Below are 21,199 nucleotides of genomic sequence, written 5' to 3' on the forward strand. Positions count from 1 at the left end.
CATAAGGTAATCAGCAAGCTTATTCTACTTTGCATATGCTTTTCTCATTCTCACTGTTTTTTGATTCTTGAGCTTTATCTAGATTGGAATGCAAACAGCCATTACATACTGCACTCTCCCCTTTATAAACCTCATTTATTCTCTGTTCTATGGGTAAACAGCTATTTAATCTAACCATCAACCCTTGTGCTGTTGTTTTTCGATAATTGTGATTCTCTAAAGCTTGTTCTTGACCAGATTTCCACGAAGGGGTCACAGGATCATCTTAGCAGTTTGCCTGTGGCCTTTTACTTTAAAGTTTGTTTGGATAGATATGAAATCTTTGGCTCATCATTTCTTTCCCTGACTATCTTAATTAGTCAGTTTATCTAATTGTCTTCTCACATAAAGCATCGCTCTTAAAAAATGGAAAAGCAGTCTGATTTTTATTCCCTTATAAGTAACTTTGCATTTTGCCCACATAGGGTGTCTCAGGGCAGCGTTTTTCGTGTCATAGCTCTAGAGCTCCCTCTTTCTTGGTTAAAGCAAGTTAATAAAAATAGGTCCTTGTACTTTCTGCTGCCCTCTGCCACTTGGATCTTCTTTTTAACTTACTTCTACTGTCCTAGTTTTGCAGTTTCTCCCCACTGTGAGGTTTTGTCCTAGAAAGGAGCTATAATTTATTTGTTTTAATTCACAGAGTCCAAACAGCTGCAGCCATTTCCGTTCCTAACAGAAGCCTAACCTATAAACTGAAGTGTCCAAAACCCCTCCAAGAACCTCGAAGTGTCAGTAGCAGTTAGCAAGCTGAATGGTCACATCTGGTCTTTAAATGCAATTCTTTACTAAAGGACCACCAGATCTTCTGGGAGAAAATTCTGATTCCAGGTCTGAGGCCAGAAAAGTACAAGGTGAGCTTAGGACATCTAATTGTACCAGAAAGTATGCTTTAAAAATTGTAGGGAAATATCAAAAGAACATTAAAAAAAAAGAAGCCACCAAGAAGGAGTGCTCACTGACAAAATTTGAGACAATTTAAGCAACAAAATTAGTAAGAGAGAGACTTCTACTATTGTCAGACATTGCACTATAGATGAAACACGACCATGATCCCTAAGAGAAGAGGAAAGGAGGCTGCACACAAAGGGGTCATAATTCCCTCAGCTTTCTGCCTGGAGGCACTTTCTAGGCCACAGAGCAGGAGGGAGAGCCCAGGCAGGGTTCAGTGGACTCTGAGTTGAGGAGACAGAAGTCTGAGTTCAAGATGTTGGAAATGTGTGAAATTTGCAAGACAGGGTGTCAGGTAGGGAAGGCCTGTGAAGAAAAGTAGCTCAAGCAAACTGCAGAGGTGCCTTCTTTCTTGGGTCTCTTGCTGAATACCAAGCTGACAGTGTGTAGGATAGGACTCCACACGGCAGGGCAAGGAAGTCTCTGGGAGCTGTAAGGTTAATAATTCCCAGAGCTTACGCAGGGCTAAGAGAAATTAAGTTCTAAGCAGCCTAAGTGGGAGACCCCATAAGGGTCATGGCTTACTAGTTGGGTTAAAAGGATTAAGCTTCTTGAGGCCCACTTTAAAGAAGTTTAATTTTAAAATCCTTCAAAAGATCAAGTGACTATGCATGTAACTTGACTGTTAGCAAAAATACAGGGAAGGAGGAAGGGAGGTAAGGGGAAAAAGTCAACACTGTTTAAAGGAAGACAGCAAAATCTAGATACTGAATAATGTAATATTCATAGTGTTTGGTGTCTAATAAAAAATTACTAGGCATACAAAATAGCAAGAAAATGTGACTTATAATCAAAAGAAAAGTGAACCGGTTAAAGAAAGAAAAAAAAAACCCAGAAATGACACACATAATGACCATACCAAGAATTTTAGAATTATCATAAATATACTCAAGGATTTAAAGAGCAGTATGAACAGAATGAAGAGAAAATGAAATATACATTTTTAAAAAGAACTAAAGGGAATTTAAAAAATTCACTGGATGGGCTTAACAGCAGATTAGAAACTGCAAAAGAAAAGATCAGTGAATTTGAATGCATAGAAATATAAATGAATCAAACTGAACCATGCAGAGGAAAAAGACTAAAAAAGTAAATTTTTTAAAGCAATCAAAAAGTGAAGGAGGCAGAGACACTTCTTCTTCTGCCATGAAGGACTGACTGGTGCTGGATTTACTCTCCACATAAACAGCTAGAATTGGGCAAGATATGTATATAACTGGATTATAGGCAGAACAGGACTGCAGTCTGTTCATATTGACCTGTGGCACACTAGTAAGCCAAAGTGGGAGAAGCTGAAAAAATATTTGAAGAAATAGTGGCTAAAATGTTTCCAAATTTGATGGAAACTATAAACTCATAGATCTCATAGATCTAAGAATCTCAACAAATCTCAAGGCAGAAAAGACATTTTAAAAAAAAACAGATCAACATACATCATAATCTAATTGCTGAAAACCAGTGATAAAGAGAAAATGTGAAAGGCAGATGGAAAAAAAAGATACATACATACAAGGGAACATAGAATGACTGCAGACTTATCAACAGAAACAGTACAAGCCAGAAGTCAGTCAAATGTCATCTTTAATATGCTGGAAGGGAAAAAAAAAATGGCAACCTAGATTTCTGTATACAATAAAAACACCCTTAAAAAAAAAAAAAGGAAATAGACTTTTTGAGACAAAAAAGGGTGAGAGAATTTTTCTCCAGCAGACTTGCACTGTAAGAACTGTTAAAGGAAATTCTTCAGGTGGAATGGAAATGATACCAAAATGATAGAACCAAAAAGAAAATAAACAACTTCATAATTATAGTTGAAGATTTTAATACCCCTTAGGAAAAAGTAAGCAGAAAATCAATAAGGTTATAACATGAATAACACTTTAAACCAACTTAACCTAATTGTTGCTTGTTAGGGCATGCCACTCAGCAACATAAGGATATACATTCTTTTCTAGTGAACATGGTACATCAAATATAGACCATGTTTTGGACCATAAAACAAGACTCAGTAAATTTAAAAGGATTTAAATCATATGAAATATGTTCTGATCATAATGGAGTTAAATTAGAAATCATTTACAGAAGGATATCTGGAAGATCTTCAAACATTTGGAAAGTAAATAGCACTCTTCTAACTAACCTGTGAGTTAAAGAATGAGCCATAAGGAAAATTACAAAGGATCACACATGTCAATATAACATATCAATTTGTGGAATTTTGCTAGAGCAGTATTTAGAGGGAAATTTATAGTGTTAAACACTTATATTAGAAAATAATGAAGATGTCAATCAGTGATCTAAATTTCTACCATAAGAAGATCAAAGTAAACCCAAATAAAGTGGTAGGAAGGAAATAACAAAGAGCAGAAATCAATAAACTAGATAATAGAAATGAGAAAATTTCAAAGAAAAATCAGTGAAATCCAAAGTTGCTTCTTTCAGATCAATAAAAGTGATAAACAACAGGATCAGGAATGAGAGAGACGGCATCACTAAAAGTCCTAAAGATGTTAAGTGGATAATAAGGAATATCCTAAACAACTTTATGCCAATAAACTCAGCAACTCAGATGAAATGGATTGGAAGACAGAAACTATCAATGCTCACTCAAGAAGAAATAGATGAACTGAACAGCTCTCTAACTTTCAAGAAATTAAATTTGTAGTTTGTAACTTTCCCATAAAGAAAACTTCAGGCCCAGATGGTACTGGTGAATTGTTCCAAATATTTAAAGAAGAAATTATACCAGTTCTACACAAATTCTTCTGAAAAATAGAACACTTCCCAGCTCACTTTGTGATCTGAGCATTACCCTGATTCTAAAGCCAGACAAAAATATTGAAAGAAAATAATATTAGACCAAATTTTTTTTCATGAACATAGACTCAAAAATTCTGTAAATATGTTAGCAAATCAATATATAGCAATATATACTAGGATAACATATTACAACCAAGTGCTATTTGTCCCAGGAATGCAAGGTTGGTGTAACATTTGAGGATTAATATAGTAACAGACTGGAAAAGCCATATGATCTTCTCAATGGGTGCTAAAAACATTTAACAAAAATTCAACTTTAGTTCATGATAGAATCTCTCAGAAAAGTAGTCTGCCAATTATTTCTGCCTCTTGGCTACACATCTACTCTTTTTTCCTGCGTATGATACTGTCACATTTTTCCTTTCCATCTGGCACAGTGTTAAGCTTTGTCAATAGAGGGTGCAGGAAGGATACTGGAGAAAGAATAAGCTTCTTTTCCTGATTCTAGTGTGTTTTTCTTTTTGCTTCTGCCTACAAAAAGATACTTAAAAAGTTTCAGCAGCACTCTAGCAGTCAGCTACCCAGGGGCAAGTTCAGTAGTGCACCGTTGAGGGGAGAGGGTGGGGAGAGTCCCAGCAGTGAGTTCAGGAACACCCTAATAGATGCCTACAAATGCACCAGCTGAATTCTTTGCAGTTTCCTGATGAGTTCTGTGGGAATCCCAGCAGGCTCCCCAGATCTCAGCAGTATCTCTTACAAGTGGTTTTCCTGTGGGTTTCTAGCAAAACCAACTGGCTTTCCAGTAAGTCCCCCTATATTCATCCCCACCACCCAAGGCAGCTTGCTGGTGAATGTCACTGGTACTCCAGCAGGCAGTTCCCTGCCTGACAGTCAACCCGCTGACTGTGGATGAACTGTGTCCCCAGGCAATCCAGCACACTTCTCTACCATCCAGTGGGCTGCTACACACCTCCAGCAAAGTCTGAATTGCAGATTTTGAGTGTGTCCCTTTCTTCTAAGTTTGTTCTCGTTCATCTCTTGGGTGATATCTTCAGAATTCTCTTTTATTCTCTGTTAGTTAATTCTTTACAAATAGCTCATAATTCTTTACAGTAAGCTCTCCTTATTCAAGTTACTGTCTAGTTTCTGGCTCCTGTTTGAACCCTGGCTGATACAGAATTGGTGCTGGAAGTAGTCCCAGGAGACAGACCTTCCAGGAAGGAGTTTAAGGATTAGTTTTGGTTGTGTTCTTGAGCCCAGAGCCAGATTGCTTCCAGTGAGAAGTAGGATGCTCATAGTTCATGACAAGTGCATCACAATTTAATCATAGTATAACCTGTGGCTAGATTGTGATCAAGTACCAGTTGAATCAAGTACCTTAAGAACCAAAATGATTGCTGCTCTTGACCGTTACAGCAGTAATAATGGCTATAAACAGAGGTGTGGGTTGGATTATCTTGAGTGCACCAACCGCCTAGAGAAACTGACAATATAAAATTAATGGATTATTATTATTAGAAACTAACATGACAGTATTTAATACAACTTTCAAATAATTTCAGCCTGATAGTCATTTGCAAATAGAACCTTAAAAGAAGGGAACAGTAACATAAAATGCCAAATAAAAATCATACACAAATTTGAAAGATAATATTGCACATATTTAATATTTGAATTTTTCACTCCTGTAATGAAAATTTAAAGCATACAAAGTATCTTCACATTATCTGATGGCCATGATCTTTGTTCGTTAAGAAATATTCCAGACATAGAAAAAAATGTATTTCATTTTGCATTGACATTCATCAAATTGTTGAGTGTGTCCAAAGCATCTTCAAATTGGGCATTAGCCACTGGTCACTCATTTAAACTTGTTTCCCATATTTTGTTTTCTTGCCCTGATTTTGTTTTTGCCATTGAAGTCTATGTTGCTTTTACTTCGGATTTTAGACCAGTTTCTGATTTCAGGGTAAAGTGTGCTATGACATTCCCTTCTTACTGCATTTACTCTCTCAAAGTATTTACAAAGCACTGAAATGCATAGCAAATATCAAATGGTGGAAAATGTCAGAGGACATTGTTGGATAATATTCAGGTAACATTCAGGTCTCCCCACCAATGTTAACAGCATTACACAGAATCACATGTTGAAACTGCCAATTTAGGTCTTACCTAGCCTCCAAAACTTGTCACTTTTTTGGCACATCACTCATAGGCTTTATATAAGTTATAAATATATATGTTCTTACTAATACTGTTTTTGCAAGAATGACCCACCGTTAGCAGACAGGGCCCTTACCGCACACTTGCAGCGTGGGAACAGCTGCAGGTAGGACTGGCTGCTCTCCCCCGTGCTTCTGTCCTGGTCCCTGGAAATGTCAAGCTTTAACATTTGATTCTACTTTTCAGTGTTCCCTGCCCTTGTTTTCAATTGATATCAGTAGTTTCCTTTAAACCAGTATCATCTCTATGTCAAATAATTAAGCTTTAATTCTCACAGCAGAATTATAATACTTTTCTTTTCTCATTTTCTCCGTCAACTGATTTTTTTCCTTGGAATTTAGAAAAAGTAAATCTGCCACGAGGCTCCAGAAAGGAATTTTTAAATAGAAAAACCAATGTAAATTAGCTATAGCTCTCATATATTGTTGGTAGGAATGCAGGATGGTGCGTCTGCTTTGAAGGGACGTGTTTTTAATAAAGTTACACATACACTTGTCATATGACCTAGTTATTCTACTCTCAGGTATTAACCCAACATAAATTTAAATACACATCCACCTAAAGACATGTAAATTTACAGCAGCTTTTTTTATTTTTATGGTACCTGAAATCTGGAAACAATCCAAATGTCCACCAGTGGTGAGTACATAATCAAATTTTGGTTTATCTATACAGTGGAATATCCCAACAAAATGGATGAATCTCAAAAGTGTCATGCAAAATGAAAGAAGCCAGACACAAACCACTACTAGAATCAAATTAAAGTATGATTTAATTTCTATGAGATTCTAATAAAGGCAAAACTATAATGACAATAGATCATAGGCTCCCACAGGGTGGGAGACTGCAAAAGGATACAAGGAAACTTTTAGGGGTGATGGTTCCCAAAATTCGTAGGATTGTACTGTTAATATTAGTGAATTTTATTATAGGTAAATTATATCAAGATAACGAAATAAACTCCCACAATTATATTCTTTTATACCATCAATAATTAGAAGATGAAAATTTACAGAAAGATATCATTTATAGCATCAAGATAGTATAAAAATATTTGAAATATCTAAAAATTAATCTAAAGACCTCTATAAGGTAAAATTAAGGGACATTAAGGAAAATCTAAGTATATTGACAGAGATTTCTTGTTCATGGATTAAAAGACTCAATATGGCGAAGATACCAGTTCACCTCAAATTGATTAATAGATTGAATCTAATTCCATTAAAATTCCAGCATTTTTAGCCTATCTGATTCCAGAATTTATATAGAAAGGCTATGAATAGAAAAAACAAGATAAGTGGACTTGCTTTATTCTATCTCAGGATTTATCACAGCAGTGTAATAATTACATACTGTGATGCAGCTTCAGGAATGTACAGTAGATAAACGGGAGGTAATAGAAAGCCCAGTGATAGACACCCAGTCTTAAATGTGTGTTTCTGTGTGAGATTGCTGTGACAGAGGTGCTATTACTGATCAGAGGGGAAAATAATTGACTTTCAGTAAATCTTGTTGAAGAGGCATTTGGGAAAAAAAGGAAATTGAATTACTACCTCCCACTAGGTCCAAAAAAAATATTTTAGAACATTAAAGTACTAGGTGTGAAAGGCAAAACTGTAATTTTTTTTAAAAGGATATGGAATATGTCCATGGCCTTGGAAGGGATTTCTTCAACAAGACACAAAAAGCATTCGATCTAAAGGAAAAGACTGATAAATTTGACTACGTTAAAATGAAAAACTTCTGTCATCAAAAGACCACTAAAAAACAAAGGTGAAAAGAAATCACAGAATGGGAGAAGATACTGTTTTGCAACAACATTTGTTTTGATAATGTGGATAAGTTCATATGTGATTCCTAATTAGGTAGGAGAATGATGTCAAGTGATCTGAGATAATGTTAGTTCTTATTTCTTCTTCCCAGCAAGCTAATGTTTTGTATCATCAAGTAGCAGCAGGTAAACATACACTGTACAAACAGAGCCAAATGTTGCTTCTACCATATATGATGCCTGTTCACCTCAATTTGGCATCTTTTTTCCACTTGAACTTATGCTTGATCTTAAAATTGTTGTTTGCACATTTTGCCATATCTTCATTATTCAATAGCCTCAACCCTGCTTGTACCCCTTTCTGCCAAGCTACCTTTTCTCTTCATTTCTTTTTTTCTTACTGTTTTTAAAGACAAAGTATTTTATTTACTCTAATATTTTTATGAGGAGTATAACGTATCTTTTAAACTGTATTAATATTTTTATTAGGATTGTTACTGATTTTACTTGTGCCCTGGATACAGAGATCCACCCTACCTTATTTTCTCCATAATCTTCTGTTAGTTTTGGTGCATGATTTTGCAGAAAGCATTATTTCAAGAAAGTATATTTCACATTTTAGCAGAAACACCCCATTTGCAACACACGTATCGATTGGCAAAGGACTGTGGTGCTTTAGTACTAAGACAGTTATTTCACATTTTAACCTCTCTACAATTGGATGCGTCTTGCAATACATGACATCCCTCAACTGTAATTGCCAGGGTTTTTATATCTTTCTTAGGGATAAAATAATGGTGCATTTGGAAGCTGCTGTTTACTTAGATTTGATGAAGTACTGTAGTGTCCAGAATGTAAAGAACTACAATTTTTAAAAAGATAAGCACCCCAAAAGAGAAGTGGCAAAGGACTTGAATAGCCGCTTCACAACAGAAGCAATCTCTGTGGCTAGTACATATATGAAAAATGTTTAATCTCATAAGGCATTTGTGCATGAAATACACAGTGAGATGCCTTTACGTATTTAGCATGTTGGCAGAAATTTCAAAACCTGATAACAGGTATTGACATGGACACAAAAGGATGCATATGGTATAATTCCTTTCATATGAAGTTACAAAACAGGCAAAACTAAGCTCTGTTGCTCAGAAATGCATTACTTCGTTGGTAAAAATATTTTTTAAAAGACAGGAAATCATCACAAGTGTCAAGAAGGTGGTTACGTTGGGGGTGGAGGAAGAGAGAGATTTATGGTTGGAGGCACACAATGGGGCTTTTGGCGTCCTCATAATGTTCTGTTTCTTCACCTGGATGAGTTTGCTTTATTATTACTTGTTAAATTGTACATGTATGTTTTATGTACTTTTCTGTGTATTTCAGAATAAAACAAAAGGGAGGGAGAATGATCAGTTATGTCAGAGGTTGTTGATTGGCCGAGTAATATGAGCACTGAGACTTGACCATTGGGTCAAGCAAAGTGGAAACTACTAATATACATAACAAATTGTCTCAGTGGGAGTGATTGGGGCAATGATCTGATTGGAATGGCACCAAGAGAGAATGAGAGGAGAGGAATTGGAGACTGAGTAAGGAGAACTTAGAGGAATTTTTATGTAAAAAGGACAAAGATAGTATTTACTAGATGGGGTATACAAAGCTTTACATTAAGTTTATAGAGTATCAGAATACAAAGATGAATTTTCTGGAATGCTGAAAGCAATGGGTAGGGTAGAGGAAGGTAGAGGACTTTTTATGTATACGAGATTATATGTTTTGAGGGGAAGAAGTGAAAATTTATAATACATTTGTAAAGAGAATTAACTTTAAAGCTACTTCGTGAGTCTTGGAAACATATATGTTGGAATCATACATAATGTTTTATATCTATTAATGGAAAGAGTTAAGTTAAGAGCACCATCTCGCTCAATGCCACTTTGCAGAAAGAGAACGAAGCCCAGAGGGATTAAGTGCTCACTCAAAACTGTATCATTAATAATCATCCCAGACTACAATACAGAGTTGCTCCTGCCCCTTGGGTCAGTGTTTTTTTTTTAAATAGTGTTATCTGTAATATGGTTTATCCTTAAATTGGGTTTTATATAGTCATTATGTTTTATAGTAGAGTTTATTTGGGTAATATTTCAATTAGCCTTTGCTGTATTACAGACTACCCTAAAACTTAATGGCTTAAAATAACCACCATGTATTATTTCTCATGGTTTCATGAGTTGGCTGAGCTCAACTGGGACCACTCATGTGGCTGCAGTTGTTGGCAGCTCAGCAAGGGTTGGAAGGGCTAAAATAGAGTCACTCATATGTCTGGGGCCTTGGTGCTGTTTATTGGCTGGGACTCTCATCATTCAGTGGTCCAGCCTGGATATCCATACATGGTGGTGGGACCATTCCAAGAAGGCAAAGGTGGAAATCTAGACTCCTGAACTTGCACACCATCACATTAAATTATTCAAAGCAAGCCATGAATCCAGTCCAGATTCAAGAGGTGAGGCAACAGGCCCCATCTCTTGTGGGGAGGAGGTTCAAAATATGGGGCCATGTTTTGCCATCTGTCATAGCTACTAATCATAAATTTAATTGTTTTGAATTTATTTTCTAATGTTAACTTTTACTTAACATGGAACTAAAAGCTGTTGATTTGGGCACTCTAACAGTGTATTTTAGTCAGTATATGAGAAACCAAAATTTGACAGTGAAAAAATATGTTAAGAAAAAGGAAGTTACGATTTCTAGATTTTGCGTCCTCTGTAATATAAAACAGATAAAGAAATGGTTGTTTTTATTTAAAAATTGGGTAAAAATAAGGGGGAAATTCATTGCATACAGTCTTTGTTTAGAATATTGGCTTAATCATTGTTTTCTGAGATCATTTACCATTAATGTTTTATCATCATTATTGTGAATCTTTTTCACATGTCACAAAATATAATAGAATGTAATGCCACTAAAAAGTAAAAGCAATCAGTAGCTTCCTATGAATTAATTTATAATGATGGCACAGGTACTGTGCTAATTACATTTGTTTAAAGTTTCACTTAATTTGATGACTCTCCATATTGAGTACCTACCGTGGTTCTCACACTGTGCCAAGACTTGGAGCTCTTGCTGTGAACCAGGTAGACATGGTCCCTGCATATTGCCACACCCTAGATGGGGAATCAAGAAAGGTTCCCTAGGGGGAGGATATAGCTCAGTGATACAGTGTGTGCTTAGCATGCACAAGGTCCCTGGTTCAATCCCCAGTGCCTCCATTAAAAAATAAATAAATAAACCTAATTACCTCCCACCGCACCAAAAAAAAAAAAAAAAAAAGAAAAGAAAAATTCTGTAAAGAAACTTTCTAAGCCAGGACCTGAAGGATTGAGTAGGAGTTAGCTGAGGTAAGAGTGGGAAAAGGAATAGGAAAACTTCCAAGGAAAAAGAAAAAGCCTTGGAGATAAGCAAGTGCAAGAAAGCCTAAAAGAACTGGGGCGGGGGTGGAATCTGCTATGGCTAAAGCCTTGACTGTGAAAGGGATGAGGCAAGAAAGAAGCTGGAGAGGTAGAGTCTGGATTTTATGCCAAGGATCATGGGAACCATTGATGGCTTTAGAGGGCTTTTTGCTCAGATTGTTTTGGAAAAGTCACTGGCCCCAGCTTGGGTAAGGAAGGGTCTTGTTTTGGGAAGGGGGTAACCGCAGGAGACCAACAATACAGGCCATAGATAATGGAATGAATTTAGTGAGTATGAGAATGAAGAAAAGTCTGTAAATCCTAGAGGTATTTAGGAGATGGAATCAACCAGATTTGGTGCCTGGAGTAGAGGGAGGAACCCAAGGTGACTGATTCTCAGGTTTCTGGCTTGGAGTGCTGTTAACAGGGAGCACAAGTAGAGGGACAGGCTTGGGAAGGCATCCTCGTGCAGGACAATGCCCCAGCTCTGCTTGCAGCCTGAACCTCTGGGTCTCTTCCTTGGATTCTCTAGTATTTGAAATGACATTTCCAATATCAGTTCATAAAAGTAATAATTCTTGTTTGGTGAAATTTGATTAAAAATATAGCAATGATGCCATAACCTGAATTTATAGCTTGGATCTGAAAGATTTTACTTTGGCATTCATTCCTTAATAGCTAGAAATTTAGTGCTCTGTTGCTGTAGTGAATTTCCTTAAACAGTTTACTTACTGCTTAATTTTTTGAAATTACTTGGAGAATAATGGCTAAGAAGTAATATGTGAATTCCTATCTTAAGCCTTAAGCGCTTTATTCATTAGTCTAAAATAATTACATAATTAATATTTGTTCAGGATTTTTAAATGGAGTTAGTTCACTAAAAGAACTTTAAAAAATTGTTTCTTTTTTTGTCCTTCGTGACTCTAGTAAGTAGAATAAATAGTTTACATTTATGCTAGGGAGGAAAAAAATACGTAAGGTAGCTACATAAAAATGAAATCCTTAGTGGATTTATCTTTCCTTCAAATGTTAAGTAATGGTAATTGAGGTTTAAAAGAAGAATTAGCTGTTGGTGTCTTGGAAAGTTAAGCTTCCTTTGACACTAACATTTTAATCTTTGTAATTTTGAATTTCATAGCTGTCTGTAGATTTTATTAAAGTATATTTACTCATCCTACGTTATTTATGGTCCTACTTTTCACCTAGGAATGTTAATTTACCTCAAGTTCTCTGATCATCACTCTAGAAGATATAATATATTCAATAGTCTGTTTCTCTATAAACTGAATTTTCTATTATTCTCAACATTTTGTAAGTTTAAAAGCACTTTACAACCTATTTTTTTCTTGTTTTTTTCCTTAGGCACTACAAGGGCCCCCAGGGATGGGGAAGTACCAGGGGTGGACTATAATTTCATTTCTGTTGAACAATTCAAAGCACTGGAAGACAGTGGAGCGTTATTAGAAAGTGGAACGTATGATGGTATGTCCCCAAATATTGACAAGTGCACTTTAGAAAACTATCTGAATGATTGGAGTTATTTCAGCGGGAATGATCAGTAAAATACCGTTTTTTAAAAGTTTTTCTATCAGTCTTTGGTAACTTTTTTTGATTAGGCTATTTGTAATTTACTAATTAAAATGAGATTAAACAATAAGCAAAAGCATTCCATCGTATTATAAAGTTGATTGTGAACAATATACTGAAATCATTCAAACTGGCCAGTTTGCATATTTCATAGTAATTCACATTCATCAGATGAACTCAGCAAGTTCTTGCGAGTTCTGTTTGTGGCTGGAAATCCAAATACTGTACACTTTTAAAATCTATTTATACCGTGGTTTTCTTGGAGAAAAGAGAATACAGATTGTGAGGAGAGGGGATAACAAAAACAGAAAAACTGGATTTTCTTTTCATAACTCTTTACTCACTTGAGTCTAGGAAGTACTGATTTAAGATCAGTTTCACCTTAAAATTTTTTTTTCCTTATCTAAGACTCTTCACTGGAAAGCTTGTGCACTCCCATAGCACCCTGTACTTTTCCATTATTGCTTTATCACACTATTATAATTGCCCTTTTCTCAAGCTCTGTGGAAGCAGATGTCATGTCTTTCTTGCTCAATATTATCTTCAGTGCCAAGAGATGTTGTTCAATAAGTATCTAACCGTGAATGCGACATATCCAGATATGCATTTGTGTTCGGTCCAAAGGAGTAATTCTTCATAATTTTTCTCTTTAGCTGCACTAAGAGCTGAAAACAGGGGAGTCTTCATTTACTTCCTCCTTTTTCTCACAGTTTGCATCCAGTCTGTTACCAAGTCTAGTCATTTCTTCCGTTGTAGCAGCTCTCACAATGCCTTTCTTTTTACTTTCATCACCTCACTGTAGACCCACTGGACTAGCTCATGTCGGCCATCCCCGTGGATCTCATTTGTGCCACTCTCTTCTCTCTCACCAGTCCACTCTGCCTATTGCTACCATGCTGGTCTTCCTCACATGCAGTTCTGGTCATGTCTCTCTCCTCTTCAGAATCTTTAGTGATTTCCTTTTGCCTGCTAAGTTGACCCAGCTACCCTTTCTGGGCTTAGCTCCCAAGTCTCATTCATTCATTTATTAATTTATTTGATCCTTCTTTCATTCATTCAACAACTCATTTATTAAGTACCTACTATGTGCTGAGCACTATCAGAGGGACTAGAGATACTGTGCTGAGCAATATTGAAATGGTACTGCCTGGATAAATCTTAGACCTTAGTGGGGAAGGCAGTCAAAAACAAACAAACAAGCAAAATACCTAAATTGAGATGTTATAAAGGAAACAAAAACAAGGATTGAAAGAAAATAATAGGAATGCCTTATTTAGATCAGATGGCCAGTGAAGACTTCTCAGAGGAAGTGACAGCTGCTTATTTTTTATTTTTATGCAAATAGCCTACTCCCATTCACCTCCCTCTTATAGGCAACCATTCTGATGTGTTTAATATATATGTTTTTGTTTGTATGTGTTCTTGTAAAATGTATGTTGTATCTTGTGCACGTGTATTTCAATTTAACATCTGGACCATGTTTTATATCTCATTAGTTTTTAACTATTTTCCTTATTCCTTTGTTTTTTAGACTCATCTATGTTGTTATACTGTATTTGCACGTAACTGATTGTTTTTTAACACAACACACAACTCCCTGTTGTGAATCCACTGCATTTTACCTGACCGTTTTCCTAGTGATGGACTTCCAGATTGTCTCCAATTCCCCATCACCACAGATAATCTGCAACAAACATTCTCACACAGGTCTTCTCGTAGACCTGTGTGATAATGTCTTCGGAATATACATCCAGGAGTAGAATTGTTAGGTTATAAGAGCTACGTATAGTTAATCTGGTACAGTAGTTCTGGCTAGGTCTGCAGGCTGTATTCCCACCAGCAGTGCCCTGGGGCTTGGTTCTGTAGCAGTGACTCCACATTCTCATCAACACTTGGCATTATCCAGCTTTATAATTTTGCCAGTCTGATGGTTGTAGAAGTGGTAAGTCGTTTTAATTTTAGTTTCTCTGATAGTCGGAGAGTTTGAGCAGCTTTTCATATGCTTGTAAGTTTTTTGGACTTCTGAAAATTGCCTATTCATTTGCTTTGTCCATTTTTTTTAAAAGTGGGATCTCAGTCACATTCCAGTTTGCAGACATGCCTTAGATACTTAGATATTTACTTAGATATTAATCCCTTATTGGCTATAGATATTTTCTCCCATTCTGTCACCTAATAACCTTTTTCTGTGTGTCTTCATCAGACAGAAATCCTTAACCTTTGTCTGATTTATTTATTTTTCCTTATGATTTGTGCTTTGAAGTTTTCTGCAAGAAGTCCTTCTCTGCCCTTTGATCACAAAGATACTCTCCTACATTTTCTTCTGTTAAGAACGTGGTATGTGACAAAGTGGCCTATTCCGTGTACTTAATTACCGTGTGTTCAATTCAAAGGAAATGCAGATTGAAATAATAGTCATCCATCATTTCACACCTGTCAGATTGACAGAAATTTTAAAGTCTGATAATTGTGCGAAATGGAAACTCCCATACACAGCTGGTGAGAATATAAATAATACAGCCCCTTTGGAGAACATCTTGGCAATAGCTAGTAAATTCAAAGATGCATGTAGCTCTGACCCAGCAGTGCCCTCTCTGGATGCCTGCTCTAGAAAACCCTTTTTTATGTGCACATGTCGACATGCACCAGAACAGTCATTACAGCATTATTTGAAACAATGAGAGAGTGGAAGCAACTCCCTTTTAGTAGGACAATGAGTAAAATACATTTTAATGTATTCATAAGAATGGACTACTGTATAGCAGTTAGATGAACTAGAGTCTCAATGTACCAGCAGGAATAAGTCTTAGAAGTACAGTTGTGTAAAAAGAAGGTTGCAAAAGGATACATACAGTACACTGTTTAGAAAAAAAGATATGAAATATTATAAACACTCTATGAAGCTTTTATTAAAACGATAGTATTTATATGTCATGTGTGTATATGCATTTGTCCTAGATGGACACAATATGCAGGGACATGACATACACCAACATTAGGATAATTCAGGGAGAGAGTGGGAAGGACCGAGACTGGAAATTAAGGCTGTAATTGTATATGCGACCATGTATGTATGCCCTTAAAGAGGGAAAAAAGGGAGACCTGAAAGGATCCTGGCAAAAGTTAGTATCTGGGGATGTGTAAATAAATAAGTTACTTACTTATAAATAGTAACACTATTGTCTGGGACTTTTATATAGGTTTAAAATATTTAATAGTTGATTGTTGAATTATAAAAATTTAAAAGTCTTCAGAAAGAAGAAAAATAACTGTGAATAACTATAGTCAAGGTTCACAAACCTCAGAATTCTATGCTTTCCTGTATCTGAAATCTTGATGTTTACCAATAACTCAAGAAAAGTAGATCTAATTTACTAATGAGCAATGCTAGTTTTCTTTTTTAATCTAAGCCAATACTTTTTTAAAATAAGGAAACTGCCAAAATTTATTACAAAGTCTTAAACTCTAATCAGTGATGATGGATATAACAATCACAATATCCTGAAATTTTCTATTTTCACCCTAGAAAAAAGCTAAATCTCCTAGAATTAGATAAGTGTTACTAAGAATACACAGTAAACTGTGTCTCTAGTGTTTCCTGTAAAACTATCATCCTTAGAAAAAAGTAGACTTTTTACTTTGGTCATGGTATATCCAGATTCCTTGGTAGTGTGATTATTGGACATCATGCAGAAAAAAAAAAAAAAAGAGAGAGAGAGATCCTAGAGCTTCCTAGTCCCCTCTGCTCGGAGCATCTCCACTCCCACTCCCCCAGAGAAGTGTGCACTGGCTTTTTCATTGGCTTCTTGCATTACTTATGGGCCAGAAAGTTTGCAGATATCCTCTTAGACTGTTTAATATAGACCTTTGCATCCATCTGCATGACAGGAGTAACTCTATTTCAAACATGGATTTGGAAGCAAGGGAGTAGTTGAGTGGGGAGGCAAGATGTAGTTGAAAAGTCTAATCAAATTAGTTTGATTCCGTTGTTTTGTCTTGATCATTCTACTGACAATTACTGCTCAAGGTCAAGTTTCCAAAGAATTTATCTTAATACTTTCCCCCTGAAAGCATGCAAGACTTAATGTAAACCATGTTTTTTATAGATTTGCCTCAGTGATACAGTAAACAAACTATACTTTTTTTTTTTTTTGTCCAGGAAACATAATCCATCATGTACCCCATCAATTTACCTTGTGTGAATTGAGCATCTTAATTACCTCCTTATGAGTCAAGGAATTTGATTAAGAGATGTGATTTTTAAAAAAAGACGACGAAGATCATGAGTATTTTACTCCCTGGCCATACTTATCTTTCTGTAGCATCAGTACAGTGATTGATGTAAGGTCAAAACTAGCAAGAGCCACAAACTGTTAATGTAGCTCGACCCATTGGGTACTTGCCTGTTGTATGTGGCTGCCTAGTGGAGACCACGTGGCAAATAGAGAAGATACTCAGTTGTTTCCATTCTATTCTGGGACATTTCATTTTTACTGCAAAAATGGTTGGCTTTCAAGACTTAACATATTAAAGTTAAAGTGTTTCTTGCTTTCCTAAGAGTAAGCCAATATTATGCTAATAAAGTCTCTATTCACTGTCAGATAAAATTATATCATTAAAATGCTCAGAAAAACTTAAAAATTACTTTTATATGAACAGCTTACATTTCACCAACAGACTGGTTGGTTCTGAGCTTTATCCTTTGCCTGCCTATTTCCTTATTTTACCAAAATAGTTCATTATGTTACACATCAGAACAAATTTATTTGAGTTAGTTTTCTACTCCTTTACTCCCACTTTTTATGCCAATTAGTCTTACATGAGAACACTGACGCATTTAAATTCACAAATTAGACCCTAGTATAGAACCCATGCAAAGCAAGCCTAGTAGGAATAAATAACCTACATACGTGTAAAGTCAGCTTCCTGGCCTTAGCACAAGTAGTCTTAAAATGTTAGATAATGTTAGATAATATGTGGTGAAGAGCACTTGAGAAATTAGTTCTTTCTGGTTTCTCTACCTCCTCCTCTCCCAAGAAAAAGTGTTTGTGCCTCCTTTTGGCCGATGGTGGGTATTCAAAAACTTCAGTGTAAGGTAACAGGGCAGAGACGTACACTAGGTCATATTGTTCTGACTCTCAAGTCAGCATCAGTACTTTCAGCTGCTGTTATTTTCTCCACTTCAGGAAACTTCTATGGAACTCCCAAGCCTCCAGCAGAGCCCAGCCCTTTCCAGCCAGATCCGGTTGATCAGGTCCTCTTTGATAATGAGTTTGACACAGAATCCCAAAGAAAACGAACCACATCTGTCAGCAAGATGGAAAGAATGGACAGCTCTCTTCCTGAAGAGGAAGAAGATGAAGACAAGGAAGCTGTCAATGGCAGTGGAAATGCAGGTTAGTAAATAGATGAACAACTTAAACTGATCTTCCAGGTTGACTGTAACATGACACTGAATTGGAAGTAGTAAAAATTTTTCACAGAGCAAATGCAGAGCAAGTATGGGATTCTAAGGGTTTGTTTTTTTTTTTCAAGGTTTTGTGTGAAACAAAGTGTACCTCTGTCTTGTGAGCTGACGTGAGCTCCCCAAGTGGCAGTTTTGATAAATCAGTTATAAGCTCTCATTAGTAATACTATATATATGCCATTACCCTGAAGCTTAAAAGATTTGAGATTCATTTCTGATGCTTGAATATGAGAGTTTTGTTGGCCTAAGTCCTACTTTACAGAAAATGAACAAAATGTAGATGTTTTAAGATACAGCCTTCAAACAAAACAAAATACAGAGATGTGGAGATATGCTAATAAAAATTATCTGAAAGGTTTCTTAGCAATATTTTGAGTTTTAGATTTTGAATCACTCAAAGAAAATTTCCAAACTTGACTGTCATATTTTTCATTAAATGCAAAACCAATAGAAATTTAAGGGTAGAGAATCCACCTTTTGAGTACCCCTAAATAATGTATTGACTGCTTAAGAGATTCTTATACTTATAATTATAATTAAGAGTATAAATAGGAAACCACAGAATCACAGCAGAACTGATTTCAGTGCTATTATAATAATTCCATTAAAAACAGTAAAATATAAGCTTCATAAGGGCTGGAATTTTTGTTTGTTTTCTTCATTGTTGTAGCCCTTGAACCATAAACAGTGCTTGGCACATAGTAGAAACTAAAAAATATTTTATTGGTACCTGGTAAATGAATGAATTTGATCATATCCCCAAATTTGCACAATACATTACCATATTATGTTCTCAAATGCTTTCCTTCATCAGTTATTAAAATTTGCTGTATATATTGTATCTCTGGTTGTAATACATTCATTGCTTGTGTCCCCTCCAGAGTGCGAGACCTGTTTTATAGTTCTAACACCTCACATAGTTATGTCACATGTATGTTCAATGAATTACACCAGTATATTTGAGTAAAAACAGCTCTAAAAAGGTTTAGGTGAATTCATGTCTAATTCTTTAGGGATCATTAAGGGAAATCATCATATCCTGGAGTCTTTTGATGTTGATTTCAGTTTTGCTCGCCCACAAAATTAGGTCTGTTAACATTTTAAAATGCCTAAAACTGGGATTAGAGACCTTGACTCCATCCCAATATGGGAATTTATACATTCTTAATTTGAAGGAAAAGAAAGTGCCCTTTTTTAACTTCCTGATGCAGAGCCTTTCAGTGACCACTACAGTTCCCTTGGAGGTAAATGTATCTATAATCTCCATAGTTTATGCCTGTCATGTAAGCCAGTTGTTAAACCAGATGTTACATAACCTTTAATGTTAATATTTAAAGGGAATGCATCCAAGAGTGTGTGGGAGGCAGTTTGTGTACTCTCTCTGTGTGTAGATACCGTAAGACACTTCCACTGGATTATATATTTCTTTGTAACAGAAAATATTCAGAATATTTTAATGAAAAAATAATAAAAGGCATGCTCACAGTCCTTAGTGTTTTCTGAATAAGTACTAACCATAGTTGTTAACTTATTCAAAGTTGGGAAATGTGCTTTGTGTATTGCTTTGTGGGACTAGAGTCCCTACTTTGAGAACTTGGGAAATGGTTGGGGATGGAAGTTGGAGAGGATAGGTAGAGATTTGCTTGTATGTACCGATATGTATATTATTGTGTCTCGCTGAAGAATTGACATAGGAATGCTAATGTGCCCAAACAGGATGACACGTGTTATGTAATAATGGTAAAATTTTTTCTTAGAGGTGGTGTTATTTAAACAACATTTTCAAATTATTAGCTATTAAGGAAACTCCTTTATGCAGTCTCTTGAAACTATATTCAGAAAAGCATTATGGCTCATATAGGTGCTTTTGCTTTTCTCCAGCATATTTAAATCCTAAGAACAGAGCTCCCCTCCAGATTGATTTATACTTGGAGTGCCTTTTAATTTCTATCACTTCTTCTGCATAGAGAATAAATCATGTGTTTCATTCAAATGATTTATTCAGCAAATACTTACTAAGCACTTACTAGGCTACTAAGTGCTTGGCATTGTTCTAAAAGCTGGGAATAAAGCAGTGAACAAAACAGACAAAACCCCCTGTCTTTGTGAACTTTACCTTCTGGTGAGAGCCACATACTTATCCAACATAAATGAATAACGTGTAGTATGTCAGATGGTGCTAAAGAGAAAAAGCAGAGGAGGAGAAGGATAAAAAGTAGTGGTGGCCACGTTTTGCAATTTTAGATAAAAGTGTCAGAGAAGAACTCACTGAGAAGAGGACATTGAAAGACGTGAGGGAATAAGCTCAAAGTATCTTACAAGAGAACGTTCCAGCCAGAGAGAATTGTAAGTACAAATGCCCTGAGGTGGGAGCGTGCTGGCATTATTCAGGCAACAGCAAGGAAACCAATGTAGCTGGATACAATGTGGGCGATACGATATACATGGTTGGGGCAGACTGCTGGAAGGGGATAGAATAGAACAGTAAACAGTGAGGTCAGTCAGATAATGATTGACGGCAGTGGTGGAAATACATATTATATAGGATCTTAGAGGTCATTGGCAGAATTCTGCTTTTTATTCTTAGATGAGAAGCCATTATATGGTTTTGAGTAGAAGAGTACCATGATAAAACAGGTCTGACCAGGCTTGTTCTGGCTACCATATTGAGAATAGGCAGTAGGAGGGTAGTATTGGGCATAAACAGGGGTGCTAGTTAGGAGGTTATTGCAGTAATTTAAGTGAAAAATAGTGGCTTAGACCTAATGAAAATATGAGAGGTAAGAAGTGGCCTGAACCAGTAACATTCACTGACAGACTGGACATGAGGTATGAGAGAGCAGAGTCAAGGATCACTCCAAGGGTTTTAACCTGACTATCTAGAAGAATGGAGTTGCATGTATTGAGGTGAGAAAGGTTTTATGAGGAGTCAGTTTGGGTTGGGAAAGGGAGCTCAGG

At 36.1% G+C, this 21,199-nt stretch overlaps 1 protein-coding gene across 4 annotated transcripts in view; it reads left to right on the plus strand.

The window, feature by feature from the left end:
* MAGI3 (membrane associated guanylate kinase, WW and PDZ domain containing 3) overlaps positions 1-21,199 on the plus strand; it is a 217,128-nt gene that overhangs the window by 131,828 nt on the left and 64,101 nt on the right. For all 4 annotated transcript variants that reach the window (XM_031457846.2, XM_031457845.2, XM_010976229.3 and 1 more), the window contains exons 3-4: positions 12,550-12,669; positions 17,961-18,170. In XM_031457846.2, the coding sequence (XP_031313706.1) occupies positions 12,550-12,669; positions 17,961-18,170 (330 nt within the window). The remainder of the gene's footprint in view (positions 1-12,549; positions 12,670-17,960; positions 18,171-21,199) is intronic.

Source organism: Camelus dromedarius, chromosome 9 (assembly GCF_036321535.1).
Source record: "Camelus dromedarius isolate mCamDro1 chromosome 9, mCamDro1.pat, whole genome shotgun sequence".
Lineage (NCBI taxonomy): Eukaryota > Metazoa > Chordata > Mammalia > Artiodactyla > Camelidae > Camelus > Camelus dromedarius.